Source organism: Lactuca sativa, chromosome 6, assembly GCF_002870075.4.
Source record: "Lactuca sativa cultivar Salinas chromosome 6, Lsat_Salinas_v11, whole genome shotgun sequence".
NCBI classification, from domain to species: Eukaryota; Viridiplantae; Streptophyta; class Magnoliopsida; order Asterales; family Asteraceae; genus Lactuca; species Lactuca sativa.
Window position 1 is genome coordinate 17,574,169 of NC_056628.2, and position 12,796 is coordinate 17,586,964.

Below are 12,796 nucleotides of genomic sequence, written 5' to 3' on the forward strand. Positions count from 1 at the left end.
AGGTCCGCGCCTTTCTTTCTTTACCCTGCATATATCATATTTAACCAATACACATATACACAAAAAATAAATATAAGATTGTATACTTATTCATAATATTTTCAACAGTTTTCTTTTACATAAAACTTTGAATTATATAAAAACCATGAGAGTTTGAAATTTGTTGGTTTACCCATTTGAAAGAATTTTTCATTTTAATTTAACTTCGAATTTTTCATTTTAATTTAACGATAGAAAGTCTGATTTTTATTTTTTTTATAGCATCTTTTACCGAAATTTCAATAATATTATGTTTGTTATATGCAACTCATCGATAGAAAAAACTTAGATCGGGTTTTTTGAAAAAAAAAAAATACAAACTCACCGATTAAACTACAAAAGAATTCGTTTAATGTTAAACTAGGTTACAACCCTTGGAAACCACGCGTAAAAAAGAAAATAATATTGATGATTAAAAATGATAATAGAAAATCAAAGATTTATAAAATTTTATTAAAATAGTTTATTAAAAACATGATGGTAAAAAGTTATTTTGTAAATAATAATGTATATATAAATGTATATTAAATTTAAAACAAATAAATAATTAAGACGTTTATATATTGTTTATTTAATTTTTAAATTTGAGTTTAACACTTTCATTTTCTTAAGTATCAATTAAAAAATATAATTTAATAGAATATGTTGTATAAAGAAAATATTAATATAAGGTATAGTACTTGTGTAAATTAATTGGAATACCATTAGTGTTATAAGAATATGTTGTGAAAATTTTAAATTAATTGTAAACTTTTAACTAATTTTTTGTAGAAATACTATGAAACAGGGACCATTTAAGTCAATTAAGATGTTAAATCAGGGACTATATGTAAAAAGCCGAATTTAGATAAAAAAAAAGTCAATTAGAATTGAATATTGAATGAACGAGGGGTATAACAGAAAATTCACTTTGATGTAAAATGTTTGGTGGAAGTGACACTACAAAAGGTTTCGTTCATTAAATAGGAAGATAAAAAAAATCTCAACTATATATAATGGTTTTTGTAGAATTTGGCATTTCTAAAAATATATAAATAACGTATCACAAAGGGTAATTATCTTCGAGAGATAGTAGAAAACATTCACGAGTAATATGATCCAAATTATAAATTATACAAATTTGTGATTTTTTTTATTGATACAACACTACTAAAAAAACGTTTTTTTAAGGACATTTTCCTCGAAAATTCCTAGGAAAACGGTGTTTCCGAGTAATTAATGGCAAGAAAATCTTATGCATAAGTAAAACCCTTCTAGGAAATGTTTTGTAAAAGATTTCCGAAAAAGTTTCCGACACATTTCCTAGGAAACATTTTTTGTTGGAAGTACCGAGGCTTTTCTTAGACATTTTTTTTTTGGTATTTCTGAGAGTTTTCATATGAAATTTATTTCCGATGAATCTCCTAGGAAGTTTATTTCTGAGGAAATACCTATAAAGCATTTTTATGAGGAATTCCCTAGAAACGTATTCCCGAGACCTTGTACCATACTTTGTTGACAGCTTTTCGTGACAAAAGGTTCCTAGGAATTTCCGAGAAACATTTACAATTATGAAAAACAGAAAAACACACAAAAATTAAATAAATAAATAAATAAAATAACCGAAAAAAATTCAGCATAAAATGTAGAAAAAAAACTAATACAACTAACAAAACTATGTTATAAATTCAAACACAAAAAAATAAATATAAATCTAAAATTCATACAAACGTTTACACTTTAGAACATAAGTTTTAACAATTGTATAAACCAAAAACATAATATAGAAGTCTTAAAAACGTAAAAACGTTTACAATGAATAACCTAAGGAACATTAAATGGATTGAGTTGATTGCCGGGACGGTTATTGCCGTCATATGGTGTCATGAATTCGACCATTTTCATCGGTTGTTTTTCTGTTTGTGCTTGTTTTTCGGCCATTTCACCATTTTGTCACGCAAATTCATCATGAGCTTGTTCCAAATCCTAGACCTAAAAAACATGTTAAAAGAAACATACAGACATTATTAGTAACATAAAAGAATAGGAAAAACAAAATATATATTAACATTTTTATCTATTATAGCAACACACATTTCACTAATAATGAAATGAGCTTAAATTTTCTTGTTCATTGGCAACTGGATATTTTCCCAAGAGATTGCCCTTGGTGTCATCATATTAGATTTATTTGAATCCATTTCTATTAATGTTGTTCCATCTTTTATACTTTGATACCTATTTTTTGGGTTTAATGTATTCATAACTTTGTAATAAACTCTATAACTAATGGCAACATGCTCACTATTTTGTATCATATTATAGCCTTTAGTTTGTATATTTAAGGTTAAAGTTTTTAATATATGAGGATCTGTTAATGAAACAGGGAAATTTGGAAAGCAATTAAAATAAACTTGACCATTACAAAGACTCGTTTCTACAAGCCCTAGTAGTGAGTCTCCAAAGTCTAAATGCCTACAATCTCTTAAGGCTACCATCAAACAAGCATTTAAACCTTCTCTAGTCAAAGGCTTTAAACTAACTTGAACTAATCCTATATGTAAAAATTGATACATATCTTTAAATCTATAGACAGAAGGATTAAATAATTCAATTTGTTCGTATCCCTCACGAATAGGTATTGTTCTTTCTACCAAATTACAACATATTATCTTTTTTTATACATAATAACAATATATTTTTATTTTCTATCCATTATAGCTTTTTTTTTTCCATAATGGAGACTTACTTTAATTGTTATTTATTACCAAAACCAATATACTTCTATTTTTTTTAAATAATAGCTATAACTTTATTTTATCCATTAAAATGAAAAAGTTTTTAGAAGATGGAAAATGACAAGTCGCAAATGGTAATGTACTTAGATATAACTGAAAATACATGGTGTATCAACGTCTTAATTGTTGGTTTCCATTGTTTGATATATATGGAGGTGAAGTATAATAGAGAACCATTATTAACAAGAACCAATGGACGAATGGAGAGCATCGGAAATTAAAATAGTCAACGGATAAAGAAAGAGTTGTAGATTTTTACATTGGAAGCGCATGCATTGGATTATACAAAAAAAAAAACTCACTTTCTTTTTTCGTTTAATTTTTTAGGCCATGTTTTTTATCGAGAAAAAAAAATCTGAATATACCAAAATTCATAATTGTTTATCTGTTAGGCTTAATTGTGTTGTGTTAAATGTATGTGCTAGTATAGGTTTACTATCGAGATGAGTCTATCCATTGTTGTATTTTTGCTTTAATAGTCTAGCCTATATATAGAGTGCATGCATGCATTATTAGGGTCAATGCTTGTAAAACCCTAATTGCTGTTGTAAGCTTTCATAAAGAAGTTCTTGTTGAACTCTTCTAAAGTTTATTAATCTAAGAATCCGACACACGTTCGATCTTCATTATTCTTGTCATTAATTCACGTATTCAATATAGAATCAGCCGATCTATTTATTATTCTCACAGTTGGTATCAGAGCAGGAGATAGTGAAATTAGTTCGCTATTCTTCTATTGAGTTTTGCTACGGTTTTACGTTCAACTTGGATTTGTTCTTGTTGTGTCAATCATCACGATCGATTGCAGATTCCTGATCTAGAACTCAAGTTTTACCCTTGAACTCAATTCACGTATTACAAATCTGGTTCTATCTATTCTTGTTAGTCTCTGTGAATTCTCGATAAGATGGCCAACGAAGATCCACATGCTCTTTCATTTAATCTCTCTAGTAGTATTGGATCCACAACAAGGATTCCAATCCTCTTTCTTCAAGACTATGAAGTCTAGGCTTTGCACTTCGAAGACTATGCTCTTGGAATTGAAGAACATGGAGCCCTGATATGGCATTCCATAATAGAGGAAACATTCTCGTATTTTGGTACAAGGTAGCAGATTAAAACTTTGGTTGAATACAATAAACTCCTTCTTGAACATAAGGACGCTGCACTAGATGAAAAGAATAGGCTTATGGCTAATATAAAGGCTATGAGGATTATTCGATTTGCTCTTCCTCCAGATATGTTTCGTCTCGTAAGTGCATGTGATTCTACAAAAGAAATATGGAATAGGTTAAAGGAATTCTATTCGAATGATGCTGATCTGGAACACTTTGTGCAAACTTTGTTGCTATCGGAATTTGGAGCTTTTATGCAAAAATCTGATGAAAACCTAGATCAGACATTCAACCAATTTAATCATCTGTTAAGCAGAATGCTAAAAAATAATCTCAAACATCAAATCATTGAACAAAAGGTCACGTTTATAAACGGGCTGAGAGCTGAATGGAAGGTAGTTGTTTCCAGGGTCAAGGCACATGAACAGTTCAAAAGCTACACCTTGGCGGAACTGGTGGGAATTCTAAGGTTTCTCAAAGATGAAGTGACAAAGGATGCAAAGCTTGTTTCAAGTATGGGATCCCTTGCTTTGGTTGCGAAGGGAAAGAAGGTTGCTGAAGAAGATTCTGAATCAGATCTTTCAGAAAGCGAAATTTCAAAAGAAGAGTATGCTCTTAGGGTGTCTAATTCAAAAAAGTTCTTTAAGAAGAACTACTCTAGATTCAGAAATAGAAACAAGTAGGGCAGCTACAGTTCTCAAAAGCCCAAAGATGAAGGTTTCAAGAACTCATGTAATGAAGCCAAGAATAAGGAAAAGAAACTGTTGGGTTATTTAGGCTATGATTGCAATTACTGTCATGACAATAATCATTTTGCTAAAGAGTTTACGTTGAGGAAAATAAATGTCATGGAATAATCTGATAGGATGAAGCCTACTATCTTCGAAAGATAAAGGAGCTGAGGAAACAGAAAGCGTCGAATGCAAAGCCGGTGTTGATTGTACAAGAAGGTAGTGACGAGGAAGGAAGAGTTGAGGTCTAGTCTACAGACTCTAAGGATGATGAATTCAGGAACCCCACACATGGAGGGTGCTTTGTAGCTAAGTCAGAATTACCGAGTTATCAAGGTAGATGTTTGATGGTTCAAAACGGAGCTTAGGAACATACGAGATACGCTACTGATGGTGCTTGACCTTTCGAAAGTTGTTTTGCTGCAAAAACCGTTGTGGAGCATGTGAAAGAATGTGAACGGGCAGTCAATAAGGTACATTCTATACTCGAATCTCTTAATATTCCTGTCTCTCGGTATGATTATGAACTAGACGATTTAAAATATATTGTTTTCTAATTTCAGTGATAGTTTAAAACAAACTCGTCTAAGTAATTCTAATCTGGCTGATCAAATCAACATGACAAAATTTATAAGTGAAGAGAGGAGATTAAAAATAGAGGCTTTGGAGTTAGAGCTTATTAGGTCAAATGATGATGTTATTTACCTTAAGAGAGATACTCGTGCACTTATGAAACAAAGAAATATTTTCTGTTTAATTGCTAAGCTTTTATATTTCAATATCACTCAATTACATTTCTATTGTGAAATAGAGAAATGATTGCACAAAATGATTTTACCCTTTCTTGAGTTAATAGAGGATGAAATCGATGCTGAGTGTTATAAGTGTGAATCCATTGTTTCTTCTGATGAGGTGTCTGGTTCCTATCGTGTTGGATTTAAGACAAATAGACGATCACATTAAGTCCAAAGAACACAAAATGATGCTGAAAATTATTTTAACTGAAAAGGACAATGAAGAAATATAAATGAATTTCATGCAGAAGTATGACTTATTATGCAAGAAGTTGAATTTGGAAAATAATCTTGCACCTAAGAATATTTCTGATTTCGATGAAAGCGAAATGAATGAGATTTATGTAGAGGATGAAGTTGAGTGTTAAGCTTTTGTACGGAATTTTGAAGAACCTTAAAGAAACTTAATTTTTGAAAACTAAGTTGAATTTTTAAGAATTTCTAAAAATGAAAGTTCAAAGGTTTTAAATGAAAAAGCAACTATTTTTCCAAAGGTTCAAATTGTACCAAATTGGGTGTTCGTAACAAAAGGACTGGACAAAACTATTACTTTAGAATTAACATCCCTAGTTATAATGATAATGCCAATGGATGTAATGATGAATACTTCTGGTCTAGACCAATAGACAATGCGGATGAGACAAATGATCTTTCTGAAGTGACATCTTAGAAAACCAAAGGGGAATACGTTTCAGAACCACTTAATCATGTTGACTATCACTATGATCAGGCTGGACCCAGTGGTACGAAAGATGTTCCTAGTGAAACGTCTTCAGAACAGTAGGAAACGCCTGTTAGAAAAGAGAAACCAAAAGCTAACATTCACAATACTGCTGAAGATTTAATCGCTAAGAAAAGAATGTTAAATGCTAGATATAGGAAAAATCTAAAAGAAAGAAAGCGTTTTTTGGAAAAATAAGAATTCAAATCAAAGTTCTGTTAATTCAGAAAGAGTTTCAAATCAAAATAAGAATTCTTCTCCAATTCCGAAACCACAAGAAAAACCTTTTTCAGAACCTCATATTTCAAAATCAAAGGTTTCAAAACCAATTGAACAGTCATAAACAAGTTTTTCTCCTAAAACTCAATCTTCAAAACCTGTCAATACATCAAAAGATGTTAAGGCCAAAGGCAAAATGGTTTCAGAACCAGAGATAACTCTCAAGGAATACGAAGCAAATATGAAAAAGAAGGAAAAAGCGTTTGTGTAAAAGATGGATAAGAAACACAAATAATTTATTCAAAGAAAAATATTAGTCTTTGTGATGGAAAGAAAAGCAGAAAAATTCACTCTTCAATAATTAACAGTAAGATTATTGAACCACTTGAATTAATGCATATTGATTTATGTGGACCATTTGCTATTGAAAGCATTGGCAGTAACAAGTACATTCTAGATATTGTTGATGATTTTTCTCGATTTACGTGGGTAGTTTTTCTTAAGCAAAAACCAAAGCAACGCATAATTTGATAGGCTTCATCAAGCAGGTCGAGCTACAACTACAAAAGCATGTTCGGAAAATACACAATGACAATGGTTCGGAATTCAAAAACACAGTGTTTGAAGAATTCTTGACTGGAAAAGGAATTACTCACAATTTCTCATCGCCCTACACTCCATAGCAGAACGGTGTCTTTTAAAGGAGAAACCGCTCTCTGTGAAGCTACAAGGACGATGTTATCATTTGCGAATCTACCACTTTACTTCTAGGCCGAAGCTATCGCAACTGCCTGTTTCATAAAGAATTGATACTTCATAATCAAAAGATTCTTAATTACACCTTATGAGATTCCGAATAATAGAAAACCTAATGTTAAGTTCTTTCATGTCTTTGGTTCCAGGCGTTTCATATTCAATTCCAAAGAGCATAGGAACAAATTCGATGTGAAAGCAGACGAAGGAATCTTTTTAGGGTACTCTCTTACTTCGAAGGCATATAGGGTTCTGAACAAGAATTCCAAAAAGATCGAGGAAACCTATTATGTCACTTTTGACGATAATTATATGAAGAAATATCAGAAAGCGGATTGTCCATATTAAGAAATCTTTTCATCAACACTATCTCAGACGATTCCTCTTATGAATCTATATGAGGAATTTATGAATTTGTTTGATGAACCCGAAAAGGCCATTTCTTCAGAATCAAAGGCTACGGATAATAATGAGGATGAATTGAAGAAAATCATTGATGATGTTGCCAAAGATCTCAGAACAGAGCCACTGATTCCGAAGGCTTCTGAAATTCCGCCACAACAACAACATGATACACCATTCCAGGGGGAAGGTTCCACTTCAACTGCCACAACAAATACACCTGTTCAGGGTGAGAATTATGATCCAGGAGTCAACACTGATATTCCACTCAGGGGGAATGATTCCACTCTAATTATAGAATCCCATGTAGATTTCCAGGGGGTGGATCTGATTTCGAATGATGGTCTAATGTACAATCGGAATTTGAGGCAGTAGTTCCTAAAATCAATCCAGCATGTGATCCGAACTATCCACCTATGTCAAAGTGGACTAAAGATCATCCAAAAAGTCAAGTTATTGGAGATTCATCTTTAGGTGTTCTTACCAGGGCTCAATAAAAAGACAAACAAACTACATTATTCTCCAAAATGGAATTTTGCATGTTTAACTCCTTTAATTCCAAGATAGAACCTAAAACTGTGAAGATTGCTCTTGATCATTCAGATTGGGTGCAAGCTATGCAGGAAGAACTCAACGAATTTGAACATAAAAAAGTATGGAGATTGATTCCAACTCCAAAGGATGCATCAGTGGTTGGATTAAAATGGGTATTTCGTAATATGCTTGACAAAGAAGGCAACGTGATTCAAAACAAGGCATGATTAGTTGTGAAAGGATACTTCCAGGAGGAAGGCATAGACTATGAAGAGACGTTCGCACCGGTTGCAAGACTGGAATATGTTTGGATTTCCCTTGCTTATGCAGCACATAAAAATTTCGAAGTCTACCAAATGGACATGAAATGTGCATTTCTAAATGGTGAAATATAGGAGAAAGTCTATTTGGAACAACCACTAGGTTTCGTAAATGAAAAATATCCAAGTCATTGCTATATTTTGGATAAGGTTGTGTATGGTTTAAAACAAGCACCTCGTGTGAGGTATGAAACCCTAACTCGATTTTTGAAACAATCCAAATTTAAACAAGGTTCGGTCGCCCCAACCTTCTTTCGCAAGAAAGACGGTGACCATCTAGTGATCGTCCAAATTTACGTTGATGATATCATTTTCAGATCCACTAATCCTAGGTTAACAACTGAATTCTGAAAAATGATGGAAACTAAATTTGAAATAAGCTTAAAGGGTCCTATTAACTTTTTCCTTGGTTTAAATATTAGACAGAGTTCAGAGGGTATTTTCATCAACCAAGAAGCCTACACTAAGACTTTGCTTGCGGATTTTGGCATGGTGGGTAATTCAAAGGTCAAAGTTCCAATGATGTTCAGAACGATGCTCACTCCATCCTTGGATAAGCCAGCAGCTGATATCGCTCTATATCGACAAATGATTGGTTCTTTAATGTACTTAACATCTAGTCGTCCAAATATTATGTTTGATGTTTGCTATTTTGCTAGGTTTCAGGCAAATCCACGTGAACCTCATATGACTGCTGTGAAGAATATTCTCCGATACCTCAAAATAACGACATCCCTTGGAATTTGGTATCCTTCTAACTTTGGATTCTTTGTGCAAGCATATTCTGATGCTGATCTTGGTGGATGCGGTCTTGATCGTAAAAGTACAACAGGAGGATGTCAGTTTCTGGATGGAAAACTAGTTAGTTGGCAATCTAAGAAGCAAACATGTGTCTCCTTATCCACTACTAAAGTTGAGTATATCACAGTTGCATCATGTACTTCTCAAGTCGTATGGATTCAAAGTCAGCTTAAAGATTACGGGATAAATATGAAGACTGTTGGGTCAAAAAATATGCTTTATACTTTGCTTTTCTAGGAAAATATATTTTTATGTAATATTGTATGTGTTTGCGGTTTGTGTGTACAGTCGTACACGTGTGTACGGACGCACACCCTGTGTACGGCCGTACACAGGGTGTGCGGTTGTACACATGTGTATGGCTGGAGGTCCATATAAATAGAGGAGTGCATGTGGGAGTATACGGTTAAGACAAGAGAAGAAGGCTAGAGAAGAGAGAGAAAGTTAGAGAGAAGAAGTGTGTGAGAGAGAGAATCTATTGTAAGGAGCATCAATCATATCATCAATACATTAGATTCAAGTTATTCTTCTTCTCCTTCTCTTCTATTTGATCTGACATCATCCAATTGATTGCGATTCCGCACCATCAATTGGATCTGATTGATACACAAGCAAATTTTGGGGACTTACAATTGGTATCAGAGCTTGGTTGTATCAATCAATTTTTTCAGACCTGGAGCTTATTTGATCTTATTTTGAAAATATAATAGCGTTTTTGGATAGATCTCGCAAAAATAAGGGGGGTTACTTCTTTGCATTTTTCATAAAAACGAGTTTTTGATCGAGTTTTGGAGCAAAAAGGGTGAAAAACGTCGTTTTTTTTGCGAATCTGTTGAAGGTGTGCAGCTAGGGATTGTGCGGCCGGCTCGGTGTACGGCTCGGATTGTGCGGCTCGGACGTTTACGGCTCGGCTTTGCATCCTCCTCATCCTCGCAGCATAGTTTCTTATTAAGAAAAAAGAAAGAGAAATTGGGGCTGCCTTATTAAGAAAAAAGAAAGAGAAATTGGGGCTGCTGGGATTCGAACCCGGATCCCCTAATTAACAAACCTCACGCCTTACCATCTCATCTAGCTTGGTAGATGCTATATCTTTTCCCTTTTGAATCCATAAAGACTCCATATCGATTCTAATTTCGCATTTTTGACATATTTTAGTTAAAAATTAATTTCCTATATTTTCAACTTTCTTTTTCAACCCAAAATTTTTTATTTTAATTTTTGACTTTTGACTTTAAAATTTTGACTTTGACCTTCAAGTTTGACCTTTGACTTTCTCGTTTGACTTTTAATTTTTCAAATTTAGCTTTTCGGTTTGACTTTTTAAATTTGACTTTTAAAGTTGACTTTCTCGGTTTTTAAGTCAAAGGGCAATTAAAAAAAATGAGTTTCACATCAATTCCGGTAAATGAAGTTTTATGTACTCCATCTTGTAAAGCTACGATTAAATTTCTTCGTGAACAAATTGATTTATTAAAAAGAGAAAATGAGGACCTCAAATATGAAAGCTATACTCTTAGGAAAGGATAGAAACCATTAAAAGCTCAATTAGAAACAAAAATCAAGGATTTCCGAAACTTACAAGAAAATTACAGCAATAAGTGTGAAAATTATGATCACATTAAGAAAAAACTTGATGCTGTAACTGAAGAACTTGACGCTTTGAAAATAAAGTGTGGAAAAACAGATGTTAGTTTCAAAAATTACACTGCGTCAAGTAAGACAGTCGAGTCCTTATATGAAACCCAATTAAAATTCAAAGAAAATCAAAACAAGGGTCTAGGGTATGATAGTATTTCTCCACCTTTCAATCATAACTACACATTCATCCCTATGACACAGGACGAAATTGACAGGGAGACACATCTTCGATATGGCAAACCAGCTGGATTTGTGTCAGGAGGTATTTAAGTTGAAGATACTAATGCTTCTACTTTATGTGCAGGTAAAATAGTAGAGGATGAGAACAAGGAGAACACCATTGAACAAACCAACATCTCCTTGAACTCTGAATTTGTTGCTTCGAACTCAAATGCTTCTGATCAACCTGCCATTGAGAAATATAGGCCACCAATTCCAACGTAACAGAGTTCTTGTTGCAAGTGTGCATGTGGGAACAACAAGAGACAAGGCATGGACACGCCACTAGGGGCAGGAAGAAACAACTCCACGGTGAAGAAAAAGACATGCTTTCACTGTGGAACACCTGGACACATTGCCGGAAATTGTCCAAATCGCGCATACGTTCCCTACTATGCATAAGGCTGACAAAACTCGCAAAGAGGGAGGTTTTCTAAAAGAAACCCCTCAAGGTCACGTTCAGACAATGGTGACTGGAACGCGCAGAAGGCCAAAAATCAAACCCACAAGGCCAAGGATCTAAATCCCAAGAATAAGAAGGGAATGTCGCCCAAGAAGTCCAATCCAAGAGATGCTCCCGTGAAGCCAAAATCAAAGTCATCTCAACGGCCGATATCAAGTTCAAAATCAAGTACCGAGCCACCCATCAGATCAAAAAAGAAATGGGTTAAACCCAACTACAAATGGGTTCCAAAGGCTCACTCTCCCAAATCTTTTAACGCTTCTAATATTTTTACATCTTCTGTTTGTGATAAGCAGGACATGTCATCGGAGAGAGTATCATGCAAAGATGACAAAGGTCGACTCAGTTTCAAAATGGACTGGGTTCCAAAGGCCAACTGATCCCGCTCTGTGTCGGAGCAGTTATGGAGGCATATCATCAGACTTCGGTTTGTTGGTAGTGGTTGTTCCTGGCACTTGATATGGGACATCTCTCAACTGTACAACATTCAGACATTTGTTTGAGAGTATGTGTCCTTTGCGGGAAGGGAAGAAAGGAAGTGATCAGTCTCGGGGTTTGTGCTTAATGACATGAAGAATTTTCGGATCTGTTCTGAGATTATGCGTGCTGTTCTCAGACCTTCTGGATGCAAATTCAATCGGTGACTTACGGTTTGAGTTTTCTTCTCTATACTCCTGCGTTTATCTTAATTTGATTCGCTTTAAAGACTAATTTTTGTTTTAGGATAATTTAAATTTGCGCATTTACTTTCGTTTCTCTCATATGCACAAATTTAGGGGGAGAAATAAAAACAAAACAAAAATTTTAAAATTTTAAAAAATATCAAGGTTGCAGAAAACGTTAGACGTTAGCTAGACGGTGGACTGGAGTCTAAGGATTAATCGGCTAGGCGGGGATTAACCGTGGGATTAATCGGGGACCATTAATTATTAAGAAAATTATTCGAAAATTAATAAATATAACTTTAATCGTAAGAATAAATACATAAGCATAAAAGTTTAATAATAAGTTTAACAAACACAACAATTTATCATCCAATTAATAAGAAAAGTTATTCAAATTTTAATATATTTTAAGAAAAGAAGTAAATTTGGATATTATATATTTCAAAACATTTAAATTTTGAAAATTTTGGAGAAAAACTTTAAAATTTAATTTTTGATTTTTTTTATATATTAGTTGAACATTGAGATACTATGAGATTTTGAATTTTTGAAAATTTTGGTTTAATATTTAAATTATTGAAAATTTGAAAATTTGGCCGATTAGG

General features: G+C 33.4%; 1 protein-coding gene across 1 annotated transcript; it reads left to right on the forward strand.

Annotated features, from left to right (window-relative positions):
• Positions 1-8,078: 8,078 nt before the first annotated feature.
• LOC111906116 (uncharacterized mitochondrial protein AtMg00810-like) lies at positions 8,079-9,443 on the forward strand. Its single transcript, XM_023901856.1, has 3 exons — positions 8,079-8,306; positions 8,481-8,590; positions 8,828-9,443. Exons 1-3 carry the CDS (start codon positions 8,079-8,081, stop codon positions 9,441-9,443), a joined length of 954 nt encoding a protein of 317 aa, XP_023757624.1.
• The last annotated feature ends 3,353 nt before the right edge of the window (positions 9,444-12,796 follow it).

Bases quoted from the DNA above. Each gene is read 5' to 3' on its own strand.
- LOC111906116 (XM_023901856.1), top strand. From the start codon at position 8,079: ATGGAATTTTGCATGTTTAACTCCTTTAATTCCAAGATAGAACCTAAA. The intron at 8,307-8,480 runs GCATGATTAGTT...GGTGAAATATAG, and splicing joins GCAACGTGATTCAAAACAAG to GAGAAAGTCTATTTGGAACA. The intron at 8,591-8,827 runs GTATGAAACCCT...TTTAAATATTAG, and splicing joins AAACAAGCACCTCGTGTGAG to ACAGAGTTCAGAGGGTATTT.